General features: G+C 37.6%; 1 protein-coding gene across 5 annotated transcripts in view; it reads right to left on the bottom strand.

Moving 5' to 3' along the window:
• KIDINS220 (kinase D interacting substrate 220) overlaps nt 1–14545 on the bottom strand; it is a 59027-nt gene that overhangs the window by 5155 nt on the left and 39327 nt on the right. For 2 of the 5 annotated variants that reach the window (XM_042876991.1, XM_042876998.1), the window contains exons 23-27: nt 13069–13247; nt 11771–11997; nt 7298–7405; nt 6372–6428; nt 2209–2241 (exon numbers count right to left, since the gene is read on the bottom strand). In XM_042876991.1, the coding sequence (XP_042732925.1) occupies nt 2209–2241; nt 6372–6428; nt 7298–7405; nt 11771–11997; nt 13069–13247 (604 nt within the window). The remainder of the gene's footprint in view (nt 1–2208; nt 2242–6371; nt 6429–7297; nt 7406–11770; nt 11998–13068; nt 13248–14545) is intronic. The other 3 variants (XM_042877006.1, XM_042877015.1, XM_042877023.1) reach the window with 3 other exon arrangements.

Below are 14545 nucleotides of genomic sequence, written 5' to 3'. Positions count from 1 at the left end.
CTTGTTGGTTATTTATGTATTTTTTCAAGTATCCCAGACACAACTTAAGATTCTCCTGTCTGAAAAGATTCTTGGCTTAGCATATGACAAAGATGATTGGAAATACAGCTCCTCAGTTACTTGGATTCACTGGGTACTTATATCAGTATCCCTCCATTTTTTCCACAAGATCAGTCAGGGAGCTACATACAGTCATCACAGCACAGAAATACAGGGCAGCACTACTGCCGCCCTCCAGGATACTGTAAGGATGTTTCATGTATCTAGAGCTTTGGCAAGATTTTGGTAGAAGTTATTCATATCTCAGATCCATGACAGCCAAGTTGCCCTGATAACGTTGCCAGCTTCTGGGCATTTCCAAGAAAGTGTGGAAGAACAAAAGAAATACATTTGCACACAAAATAACGTGTTCTTCCTGGACGGGAGCCTGCTCTGGGTAGGACAAAGTGCAAAGCCCTGAACAGCTCAGTTGTTCCAAATTCAAAATAGCAAAATCAGAAACAGTTCTATCGGCTATGAAATATATGTAAAAACTCCCCCAGGAAGGGAGGCTGTACCTTCCCTTTTTCTAAACATAGAAGTTTTTGTTTCAGTTTTGTAGACAATCCACCAAAATGAAGCTCATTTTTGGAGGATGCAAAAGAGCTTCCAAAGCTTCAGAGCTTATCATCACATGCATAACTCTGAGATGTAAAACTACGTTTTGAATTTCCAAAATTCAATTAACGAAATAGGGCTATATTTCTCAATCAGTTATTTATATATATCAGTTTAGTATATATATAAATATATATCAGTTTAATAGATATATAAATATATCCATCTATATATAAATATATATATCTATATATAAAAAACTACCCAGGCTATTCAGAAGCATCTGACTTTGAATCTCAACCTGTAATTCCTCCACAGTTCTCAGCCAAATGTTTGAAACGGCCTTAAAACAATCAATCCATCAACTTCGCTCGAAAACACTAAAGGAGGTGGTGGGGATCCTAAGCCTTGTGGTTTGCTCATCTGGCTGAAAATAGAGCTGAAGCTCGAGTTCATTTCTGTCGAACATTTATATATCAATATTTGATGTCCACTGGACGTTAAAGAAAAAGATATTCCCACTCGCTGCGTGGGCAACTTCCCTAAATTACTGTATAAAATTAAGCATTACGCCTTCACTCTGATGAAGGGCAGGCACCTAACATAGTGATTTGGCATTCCATCCACGAACAAGACAGTTACTTTGCAGGCCCTGCAGTGCCTTCCTAATCAGGTGCCTACAATGCCGACTAGTTAACATATCAGGCACCTAACGAGGAGTGAATTCACATCTCAACCTAGCCTGATTTTTAGCACAGCTAAAATCCCCATCAAGATAAGGACATAAACCAACCACCAAACCATTTCCATTTTTCCTGAAGAGTTTTGTCTAATATTTTCCCATAAACACACTATTTGCTATTGGTACGAGTTACATTACATCAATAAGCAAAAGGCAGTCAGTGAATTAAGTCAAATTAAAACTTTCTTTCCAAAAAGCAGTTAGATCAATTAAAACAAAAGAAACAGTTATAGCCAAAATCTCAAGGTGGTACTGCTACAGTGAATGATCCTCAAGCAATGTGTTCAAGTAATTGCCTTTGTTCTCTCAATCCATTAAATACAATATCTATCAGTATCCACAAATAAATGCAGTTTTTAAGACACTTCTAATTTAACAATTCTCCTTCAGATCAAAATATTTTGTTAACAATCACGAACAAGTCATACTTCCTGCAAGCGTGAAGAATTAGTTTAGGAAGTTCCTTCTGTGTATAAAAAAATACAGCAAAGCAATCTAATATTTAGACTATTTTTGTTGAAGTGTGAACTGTTTGAAATAGATGCACGTTAATCCAAAACATTCTTTATAAAAAGCACTCTCTGAAGAATAAGTAATGCAATAGCTTTACGGATATCGCCATCATGTAAGTGAATTAAAACTGTACTTAAACTGACATATTTTTCAGCCTTAGTAGTTTTGTTAAAGATGCTTAAAGAACATTAGTCTGAAAAGTACTTGCCATGCAAAAGCTAAAAGCAGCTTGTCAAAACAAACCTCAGGGCTAGTAATGAGCATTAGTTTACAGACAGCCCAGCATGAAGCGCCAGCATGATAGCTTCTGAAATGACTCTAAAAAGTGAATGATAATTCACAGAAAGTGGCTGTACCTGTCTTGGTCTGCTTAACCCAGACTTACACAGCTTTCAGGAAAGGACAAAACAGAACAGAAAGAAACAACAGCTTAAAGTGACATCAAAAAGATTGTATATAGAGATGACATGCTCACAAGTAAACAAATGAAACAATATTAAGACAGGAAAGTACTGTACTGGGATATTTTCATAACGTACTGAAACTTTTAAGATATACTTTCATAATACACAGTTAGTATATGTTATGTGAATACCATTTGCCTAAGAAAACACTGCTCTAATTTGTACTTGTTAAACAGCACGACACTTTGCTTGCCCTGAAGTTCTACATTGCATTTCTAATGGAAAATTTAGCTTTAAACACATTCTCCTGCCATTTCAGAATCACATTCAAAATCACATTACATCAGCCCTGCGCCTCAAATAATTGTGAAGCCTTGTATCTAAGCACGTGATTTTTTTTATTTTAATTTTTATTTTTGTTTAAAACCACCACTCAGAACTGAAACAGTACTCTTAAGAGCAAACAACAGGATTAACAAGTAGATGTTTGAAGTGCAACAATGCCACATAAAAGCACCTGGAAAATACACAAAAAGAGAACTCCTATGCCGCACACCTTCATTTATGCTCAAACTGTAGAAGAGCATTTCCAGTTTCTTAGAGGGTATCCCATACTTATCCTGAAGTACACAGGATTACAGGATGGTTAGATTGGAAGGGACGTCACAGCCCACCCACCCCAACCATTTTCCAAGCTTGTCCAGGTCCTTCTGAATGGCATTCCTTCCTTCTGGCATATTAACTGCACCACCCAGCTTGGTATCATCAGTAAAGTTGCTGAGGATGCACTCAATCCCACTATGTCACTGATGAAGATTTTGAGAAGTCCCAAGCCCCAAGACAGACCCCCAAGGGACACCACTCATCACCAGCTTGCACTTGGACATAGACTCGCTGACCACAGCCCTCTGACTATAACTTTCCAACTAATTCCCTACCCAATGAATAAGCACACCTTTCAAATCCATCCTTCTCCAAATTAGAATAAGAATGTTGTGTGGGACCATACCAAAGTCTTGCACAAGTCCAAGTAGATGCCATCAGTTGCCCTTCCTTTGTCCACCAATGCCATCAGTCCATTGAAGAATGCCACCAGACTGTCAAGCACAATCTGTCCTTGGTGAAACTCTGCTGGCTGCCTCAGATCACCTTCACATATCATAAGTGCTTTAACACAGCTTACAGGAGGATCTCATTCATGATCTTCCCAGACACAGACATGAGGCTCACTGGCCTGTAGTTCCCCAGGTGCTCCTTTCTGCCCTCCTTAAAAACAGGTGTGATGTTTCCCTTCTTTCACTCACCAGAGACTTCACCTGACAGCCATGACTCCTCAAATACGATGGAGAATAGCTCAACAACTACATCAGACAGTTCATTCAGGACTCTGGAATGTATAGACTTGTCCACATTCAGTCTTACCATGTGGTCTTGAACTTGCTCTTTGCCTACAGTGGCAGGGATTTTGTTCTCCCAACCCCACCCAGAGGTTCAGGGACATGAGAGACCTGGAAGGCCGACTGTGAGTGAGGACCGAGGCAAAGAACTCACTGAATATCTCAGCCTTCTCCAGGTCTGTTGCAGCCAGTTCTCCCTCCTAGTTTATCAGAGGGGGTACATTCTCCCTGGCCTTTCTCTTCTGATGTCATGTACCTGCAGAATCCCTTATTACTTTTCATATCCCTCATCACCAAGTTCAGTTCCATTTGTGTCTTGGCATTCCTGAACCTGTCTCTGCATGTCTAGACAGCATCCCTGTACTCTTCCCAGACCACACATTCCTACATCCACTCCCCGTACATGCCCTTCTTTTTGCTCAGTTTGAGCAGCAGGTCCTTGCTCAGCCATGTTGGTTCCCATTTCTCCTGCTTGAGTTCTTAAATGTAAGGATGGAGAGCTCCTGCACTCTGTAAGAAAGATGTCCTCAAAGAGTTGCCAGCTGCATTTTATTCCTTAGTCCCTAAAGACAGCTTTATTATTTGTACATGATGTATGCTCTCATTTTCATTAAGCTAACCCAGATTTACATTGGTTTTATGTAAGATTAGGATTTGGAATTTTAGATATCTACTCTACCCTAATGTCAGATGCAAACAATGGCAGGGCCTCAGTTGTTCACAAAGCATTCTCAGCACAGGTCTGTTCAGCTCATGCAAGGAATAGCAATGATGGTCTGTATTAAAAAGTTATACTCTTGCAGTAGTTGCTTCCTGCTGTGTAACATTAAAAATAATGATTAACTCTATTTCATACAACAGTAAAATTGCAACGTTTCTGGCTTCTTCACAGATGTGCATGAAAGTCAGTTTTAATTCTACATGCCCCTCTTGTTTTTAGTCCTCAAATCAATTACAAGCCTTGCTGCTCATTAACCACTCAACGCAGATTGTTTTGCCTTTTTTTTTTTAAAGTATACTTCATTAATTTACACGCACCAGTGTGCATATTAAGATATAAGTTAAAACTTTCATTTATATGGTGGTAGTGATCCATCAATTGAGAGCAGCCTAGTAGCTGGATGGAGTTATTGTAACTATAACCTATGGACAATTGCAATGTCTTCAACAACCACAATACTTTCACTGTTCACCTTCACTGAAATTTCATCAAAGACTGCAAAGTGAGTGTTTTTAGAATAGAGTAAACCCTGGTGAGGCAGCCTGCCAGGCACACAGAATGCTACGTATGAAGAACATTGCAAACTACCCAAGAGATGTTCAAAAATTCAAAATTTTACACTGACTATGCAGGGTAAATCTCAGAGAAAGCATATGATCTCATACTCTGTACTACTGAGCTTCACAGAAAGGTAAACTCTGAAAAATGGATATAATGAAATCCTTCATTATCATTACATCAAAGTTTCTTTTTTATGTTGTAACTCTTGTGTTTTCTAACCTGCAGACCAGCTGCCCTTGCAATCAGATCCTGTAAATTTTACAAGTATTTTCAGTTGTTTGAACCTGCAGCCTATGTGCTTGTGATACACGCTGAGGGTAACAAGCAGAGAACAACCAGCTCCAGGTCTGCTCCTGAACTACTTCACCCTGAGATGAGTTTCCACTCTTCGCTCCCATGTCCCCTTCTCACACTCACAAATACACACACACTTCTACTGCTTTCTCTTCTCACAATGACAAGCTGCAAAGGACTGGGAGGACAACAAGATACTGAGATAAGAAATGAAATACAGAGAAGACATCAGCATCTCTGAAATTATACTACAAGGAAAATTTACCTCAAAGTCATCCCTTCACTCAGGGTAGAAGATGACCTGGGAAACAGAACTTTAGGGTAAATTCTCCATTGCATTCCCATAATTGATACGTTTATGTACAGTTAAATACAGTAGTTCTGGAATCTGTGTGTTTGTAGGCTTTCTTTCTTTTTTCCATTGCACAATATCACAGATTTTTTATTTTTGTAATATTTACTGGATAAACAAAAAATAACTGCAGCTTTAATTTTTAAGTGTTGCCAACAGCAACAATAGTAGCAATATTTAAGAAAATGATTATAGCTGTATAAGCTCTTTGGTGGTAGTATATCATGACTTCTCACTGATTCCCAGTTAGAATTAAAACAGATACCCAGAAAGAAGACTGTGCAAATACTGAGACTAAAACAAAGAACAAGTCACAGAAAATATCAGTGCTAGCATTCTGATTCCAGAATTAACCTATGGCCTGTTATTTTATTCCCACAGAACACTGCTTCATACTGCAGTAACTGCAGTGGCTCTATGCCACCAACTACAGAAGTAGGGATCAGGTGAGAGCTGACTAAAGCAGGAAACACAAAAATTACTTCGCTCTAAAATCTAAGTCACAAACGACCACCTCATTCTTCACTCTGCTTAGCTACAACAATATGCACAACAGCTACTGAGAAAGGCAAGGGAAAAACTACAGGGAAAAAAAAAGATCTATATCTTATAAGTGAAATATTAGCTCTTAAATTCATTCACAAACTACATTAGTTTTCAGCTACTCTATTTGCCCACCAAAGCCACCGATGCAGTGTTAGTGAACTGCAGTTACGATTAATGCAGACTCATTACTGCTGGAAAAGCAATGAGATGCTAAAATTTCCACACCACATGACTACTCATTTACCATTGAGGGGTCTGTGGGTGAAGAAAGCCCCTCATCAGCATCCTCCTTGATAACATCCTAGCAACAACAAAATATTATGGTTTGGGTAAAATGATCAAGGGCTAAACAAAAAATATGAAGTAAATAATGAATGAGAATGATCTCATAATATACATAACTTGACATAAACGTATTTGCTTTCTGTTAGTGATTAAAGAAAAGATTCAATGTATCAATATCCTAGAATTAAACCACTAATAAGTAAGGCTTTTACTGCCTGTTTTGTGGGGTTTTTTTAAGCTTTCTTTAGTTCTTAACTCCATTTGAACAGCCATCTGTCAGTAAAATAAATATTCTTAATAGAAATCGTATTATTCTATAGGAAGCCAGAAAAGTCTGTTTGTTCTTCCTTTCCAAAGGGTAAATAAAGTTGAACTACATATACAAAACCAAGCTGTAACTAATGCACGCTTCAGACAAAATGTATTTTGTTTTACTTGAATATTTAGAACATTGCTTTTAAGTTATTTATTTGGCCTTTACAACATGAAGAGACGTATTTTATTTTCTCCAGATGTCATAGGATTTGTATTATTATAAAATTCCAATATAAATTTATCACTGGCATTTTCTTTTAACATTGTACTGTATCGATTTACTGCAGTACAGTTGGCACATTCACTGAAATGCTTTCCTGCCAACATTACAGGTTAAACTCCTCCAATCTTGATACCTGCATGTTAGAATTTGTTTTCAACTCTGAGTAGCTTCCAAAGTTAAAACAAAATACATTTTACATTACATATCAATAACACCTTTGCTTAAACTATTTGTAAAATACAGCTTTTCCTTGTCTAATACTGCATCATCATTAACAATTTTCATTTACATTATTCACTATACTTATTGTCTAGGTTAGTATGTGAATTAACCTTCAAAATACTTACTAGGCCATTGCTCTGATCTCTGGACAAACTCGTTTTTAGTGGACGTGAGATGAGATGAGAACTGCCAGGGTAATACCTTGGCATGTAAATACATGGGGCAAAGAATGGCTATGGAAAAAAAAATAAACGTAACAAAAAGAAGGGACAAACAATTACACAAATCAAAATGTAATAACAAAAGAAAACTTATTTCAACAAAACATATTCCGCAGTTCAGTTTAATAAAGTGAAAAGAGCAATTATTAACAGCGTTCTTTACTTCTTGCATTTAGCAGAATTCAATCAAAAGCTCTGGAGCGAGTTCTTCAAAACCCCTCAGCAACTGACCCTCCCTCCCCCCACTGCTCACCCCAAAGCCAGCAGGTGCCTCAACACGGCTTGCAAGAGGATCAGAGTGAGGTGCTCACAGTAGTTACACACTAACAGCTGTTTGGAAAATGTGGTAACGTGACACATTTCTAATATTTTTCATTCATCTCCGAGCTGCTGAACTCATAAACAGATTTTCAGTAAAATGCAAAATGCTTCACAGTACCCAGAACAGTTGTTCAAAAATAAAAGTGATATTAATAAGTGATTGTTAATAAAGTCATTTCTAAGAGATACAGCGATCTCAAAATCACAAATTACTCCGTTTTGAACAAAGTACTCCGTATGTTCCAGTTCTTCAAGTGCTAAAATCAGCTGCACAAACACATTTCCTGAAATCCACATGGTACCACTGGCACACGACTGAAATGTGTGCACGTGTGTACGTTTGAGAAACACAAACCTTACGACTACTAACGTATTTAAGAAGGGCTTTTCCAATACTGTTAAATCTTGGTTTTGATCTAACTATGAACTTCAATTAGGTTTTGAAGTAAAGACCTTCGTTCCCTTGCAGATTCCCTTTTAAGGCAATGTAATGGAAAACCAACAGTCTTCAGACTTCACAAAAAAGAGAAGTGCAGAACTCTTCACATTCAATTCTTAGTACTGAGTTCTCCGAAAGCAAAGAAAAAGAGGAAAACCAACAAAAAGCAAACAATCCAAAACCACACTGGTGTTTTTATACATAACATTTAAAAATTATACTACCCTGCTATGTATCAAACAAAACTTATACTTGGTTGATGTTTCTGCACATGACAAGACTTTAAGTAGTCCACTGCACCAAATTTAGTGTAGACTAGATGATGGTATAACTCGATGGCCACTGTATGAGAGGAATAAAACTTGTGGAAGTATTCCACTTTGGATTTAGCAATAAGGACAAAAAGAAATCAAAACAAACCAAGAAAGCGGTCTGCATTTGGAAACAGCAGTAAATGGATGGAGAGATGGAAACTTGATTCATGTGTACATCAAACACAATGGCGTATGCAGCAACTCCGAGTAACTATGAAGAAATACATCTGATTCTCTGTCCTTAGCTGCAGCAGGCAGTCTTTGCACACACTTTCAGGCTATCACCATATGGTTCACATGCTCCTTCAACATATGAAGATGCACGGCATGCACTGTTATCATTACTCAATGGGAGTCGTTTGTTCTGCGGTTTTCAACTTGAGTTGGCCAAATAGGCAGGAGGACCAAAGCCTAGGCTTTGTCTCGTACCTACTGGTTAGTACAGGACAATTCAGAACATTCACTGCCTTGAGGCACAAGCCCTATGGTATCTCGTGGAAACAAAACTCCTCTCAAAAAGAGTTTATGTTATTTCTCGAATCATTAAATGCTTCCGTTTTCCACTAGCAACTTAAAGCACATGGAAAACCCACAAGCATGAGATGCTTAATTATGATACCACGTTCACATGCTTACCTCTCGCTGCAGACTACCCTCTGAAACAAAGTGAGCACCTGTTTTTCAGTTGCGAGTCATCAAACTACGAAGCAATGAGAAAATTTGTCCAATAAGGCAATTCTACCACAATTTGTTCACAATTTCTAATTATGCCTCATGCCCGCTTCAGCTACTCCACTGCTTTCCACCTGTGGAATTAATTCTCCAATATCAAGTTTAAACTCTGCAGTTTCAACTCTCGAAGTATAAAAAGACAGGTATAGTGAAAACGTGAGATCAATATAAATAATACTGGGCATTAACCAGCACAGAGCTGTTCTCCAAGTTCACAGATAGCCTTTAAGTCATAAGCACAGCTCAGGAATCAAAGAATGTGCTGCTACACCGACGTAAATAAAATCAAATCCTTACATGCCATAATTTCTAGTTCCCACTCAGTTAACTTAGACATGCCTACTGCTCTGATCTCCTCCATTAGAAACATGAGCTTAACAATGGTTTGTGACAGCAGCGACTTGGGGAAGCTGAACTTGACACCAAGTTGTCACCAGGGAACCAGACGGGGGGAAATTGTTAGCCTTCTATCACTGTCCAAAACTGAGAGCGAAAGTGCCAAGGTAAAGAGCTGCTGAATTGGACCATAGCACAGCAGTGCACAGGGAGAATGGGGCCTTAAACCAAAAATGAAGAGATTACGTGACTGGAAGCTCAAGAGCATAACACAGGAACATCTGAAGAACAAAGCAGAAACATAGAGAACATAAGTGTAGTATTTTCTGAAGACAAGCAACATGAGCTTTCCACAAGAGCTCAAAGGTTTGTTTTGCTTTGTCTTTTTTTCCTTAAGAACAAATGATCACCTATAAACAACAGGATAGATCAGAAAAAGGCAATGTATCCATCCAAGGAACTTAAGAACACTTTGCCATAACATTCAGACATCTCCAGAGCAGCATTTGACCCCACTGTGCTGTGTCATCCAAAGACCTCCCTCAGATAATTCACTGTTCAGGAGAGCCTAATCATCTGTCAGTGTTCTTTTATTAAATACTGATCTTCCAGAAGTGAAAAGTGATTGAAAATGCTTTCAGAAAACCTCTCTACTATCGTAGGGTTCTCAGTATTTATCTCAGTATGCAGTGCTTTATACCTTAGGAAAGCAGTATAAAAGTCCTTAGAGGAAGGCCAAAATAAAAGCACTTGAGTTTTAAAAAGGAAAAAAATCATGTCTGGAAGTCCAGGTATGCACTTAAAAATGAGCAAATGAAATACTTGTAAAGACAGCTCATGACTCACCAATAATTGCTTTTTTTTAATTGATTATCAGAACCACAAAAACATCTAAGTTTCAACTGCAAGTTTACCACATAGTTAAAACCTTATCATGTGCAGGAACAGACAAAAAACAGGGCTTCCAATTAAACACTCACTTGAATTAAGTGAGTCAGTATCAGCAGGAAGATTAATAAGATAAGCATTTATCAGTGTTGGGCAAAGAGCACATCATTTCAAGTTATTTTAAACAGAACAGTATATATGCTCAATATAGTGTCAATATAAGAATAATTTTAGAACAGATAAAAGGCTCTGTGCTAAATATACTCTCTTCTGCCTTGGTTAATGAATATTAAGGAATAACTCAATTTTTTTCCCCCAGCTTATTAGATTGAGCCTTAACCTACTATCATACCTCACTACTTAAAACTGCATACAGGAGCAATCTATGACTTATATCCGCCTTCCGAATATTTTTTCTCCCTGATAACATTGCAGGAAAAAAAGGAAAAAAGGTTTAAAAAATACTGAATATATCTCATAAAAATACAAAGTTAGAATTTCCTTGTGGAGGGCACTCCAATTTTAAATAACTACAAACTAAATCCCTCTCAGTAGATCAATACTGTGAATGTCGTTGTAAAATGCATCTAAAAAGGCATTCTTTAAATGGCTGTCTCACCTAATAAGCCTATTTATACCTTCATAACTTGGAACAATGTTAAAAAAAACAGTTTATCTTGCATTGTTTGGATTCAATCCCATTGTATAGTAAAGCTCTGCAAATTACATGTGAGCCATGTCTAAGACTATGTTTTCTGATGCCCACAAATAACTCAAAATTATATGGTTGATGCAATTTATGTTAATTCTTTAAACCAGTGCAGCACTGGTTAAGGATAAAGATCCCAGAATAACTTTAGAAAGAGATAAAAGAGAAGACATGTCTGGATACGTTCTTGTTGGGCAGTTCCTCCAAAGTTGCTGCTTTTTTATTTTATATTTTTAAGTTTCTGTAGTTTACCCAATTTACCAAGGGGAAAAAAAAAAAAAACAGGACCTTCTCTAATGACTGTAAGCAAGTATGTGAAGAAGTGTGCAGAATTTACCATTTAAAAAGCAGTATGTGTATTTACACGTAAAGTGTGTGTGCAATACCCTACAACTACGCAGCACGTCTGTGTGTTTGACCTTGTTTGACCTTTCTTCCCTTTGTCATACTCTAATGCAGTTTACCTCATTTCCCTACAAGACTATATGAGCAAACGTTACTGTGAAATGTACTGACTTTTGGACAAAGCTCCACTTATAAGTATTATCTGCATGGGTCTTTTAAACATTTCACAGACGTCACACGCAATACTACCCAGGTTAAATGAGAAGAATGTGAACTGGTTCTTGATTATTTACCCGATTGTAGAACGGATGCTGAGGTCCTGTCATACCACTATAGTAACTGCTGTGAGGTTGGGGTGATAGAACTCCACTGTTGAAAGGTCCATTGAAAGAGGTTGTAGAAGAGCAGGCTGATGAAGGCTGACTGAACAGAGACGCTGCTCTGGCAGGTGCCTCATGTAAAGGCAATGTGGGATAAGGAAGTCCTCCTATATTCATTTGATCTCTTGCAGCACGAACATCTGAAGAACAAAGGTAAAAGGTGAATGAGATTGAGCCTGAGATACTTGAACAAGTTTTGATTGTTTGCCCACTGTGTCCAGTTCTGGGCCCTTCAATGCCAAAGATGCAGACATACTGGAAAGAGCCCACCAGAGGGCTCAGACAGAAGATCCTCCTGCGAGGAGAGGCTGAGAGTTGGGGCTGCTGAGGCTGGAGAACAAGAGGCTCAGAAGTATGTTCAGAAACACCTGGATGGAGGGTGCAGAGAGGATGGAACCAGGCTCTTTTCAGTGGTGCTCAGTGACAGGACAAGAGGCAATGGGCACTTACTAAAACACAAGGGGTTCACAACCCACTAAGGATACTGTCAGACCAAAAACTCGTAAGGATCCCATTTTAAATCTAAAGATCAGGTTTTCTTCGAAGTTTTAGCATCTTTACACAAGGACAAATATTAGGATGCCTTGGCCTTACTCCAGATCAAACAGCAACCTCTATCATATTAGAGGTCACATCAGTCCACTTCAGCAGTTGTCAGAATATTTATTGTCAAGCACATACCTGAAACTGAGTTCACTTTTTGAGACTACAAGCTAGTAATAACAACGAACAACAGCTACCCTATTAGCAATTTAAATATCATCCTAACACAGACTAAAAAAAATGACTGGCATGTACCAACAGCACAGGTGTCTAGCAGGGGACGCATCAGATTGGAGACATTACATTCTGTTTCACTGGCTTCACTTCTAAAGGACCTGATGCTACCTGAAATTGTTAAAAACTACTTGAAGTAAATTTGCATCTCTACAAATAAAATATCACTGTGATACATGTACTGTTTTCTCACAACTGCTAAAGCTATCTTTGAATCAACCATTAACAATATTTCGTCCATTCTGAAGAACTGCTTTAAGACTAGTATGATTTGTCCTGTATAGAAAGCTACAAAGTAGAACTGAACAACTTGCTACTGCAGTCAGGTCAGATGACGTGAAAGTTTGAACTGATGAACAACTCAGGATCCTGTGCAATATGCAAAGCAGCTCTACCTCAATTATCATTTTTTATTTATTTGAAAACATGCTTACCTGCAATGATTTCCCGTAGTTTGGGATCTAAGTTGACAGTACATGGCAAAAATGTTCTTACATCACGTGCTACAAGAACAGGTGTTCGAGAAGATAAAAATACTTCAAAGTTCCGTATATCTCCGTCAATTTCAAGCAGTGGTTCAACATCTTTAGTTGTAGGAATATTCTTTGAAATTCTGGACAGAGAATAATGGATAAACAAACCATAATAATTAAAGTATGGTTATTCACTGAAATCAGATCAGGAATTTATAGCTCTAGCTTCAAATCCAAAGTAATGGCAAGTTAACATGTCAACATTAACCTGAAGTATTCACTCATATTCTAATACAGAAATTAGAAATTACACAGTTAAAGTTCCAACTTTCAAACTAATATTTCTTCCAACAGGAACAGTCAGGTTTCTTAGTCACTGATCAGAACCCAACCATGTGAGATTTCATGGTAAACAAGCATCTGCTCCCAACTAACTTACCTTCTAAAACAAGATGCCACAAATACACCAACAGAGAAAAACAAACAAACAAAGATCAACAAAACAGTGAGACAAGGTCAACGCCGATGCACTGTGACTACTGGAAGCAATGGTGTCTTTTTGGGTTTTTTTTTCTGTGTATGTGTTTTGTGGTAGGTTTTTCTGTATACTCTCACATGAAGGAGTTTCATGGAGGAATGAGGAGTACTAAATGTTTGTCTTAATGTAAAAAAAAAAAACACTTCAAACAAAATCTGGTTGGATCTGAAATATATTTTTAATATAGCTAACGAACTACATCTACAATTAGCTGAACTATCTTATTTCACAACTTGTTAGCTTTTAAAAACAATGACTTTCTTTGATCTTTATTTTAGGTCCCCTACTACTTCAGGTACAATGGATTGTTCCCGAAATAACAATGGCAAATTTACACAGAATATTTAGGATTCACTATTAACAGATATAAAGGAACTCAGGATCAGTGCTAGACACCTGATGTAAGTGCAACTCTTTTACATCAAAGAAGCATTTCAACTGTGTGCAAATCTCTCACTTCGATCTGTTAGTGCTGTCTTGTGCTATACTAAAATTAAGACATTCCTGTTAATTTTACCAAATATTAGAGAAAATAGCTAAATGGATCATGTACCTAACAAATGGATGCTTCTATACTATGCTTTTATAAGCAGTGTCTACAAATAACTCCTTGTTCTTCACATCAAGAGTGAATGGTCAAAAGCTAGAAAAATTTAAGACTAAAGGCACTATTAAAAAACCTGTCCAGTCAGCAAAATCTGCTTATGTCAACTTTGCAAGTCTCGCTATTATGTTAGTTTTATATGAGGCAAGGTGGAAGACCCTATGTGTAAATGTACATGTTTTTAAATGAAATACCATAAATTTAATTAACATGCATTTCAGTTATGCGTATTTATTTTCAGTATTCCAGACAAGAGTTTAAAACAAGCAAAACAAAGATTAAGTCAGTACCGGTCA

Source organism: Lagopus leucura, unplaced genomic scaffold (genome assembly GCF_019238085.1).
Source record: "Lagopus leucura isolate 7727_CA_CO unplaced genomic scaffold, USGS_WTPT01 Super-Scaffold_73, whole genome shotgun sequence".
Classification (NCBI taxonomy): domain Eukaryota; kingdom Metazoa; phylum Chordata; class Aves; order Galliformes; family Phasianidae; genus Lagopus; species Lagopus leucura.
Note: the sequence above shows the minus strand (reverse complement) of the source record. Positions and strands in the feature narration are given on the sequence as shown.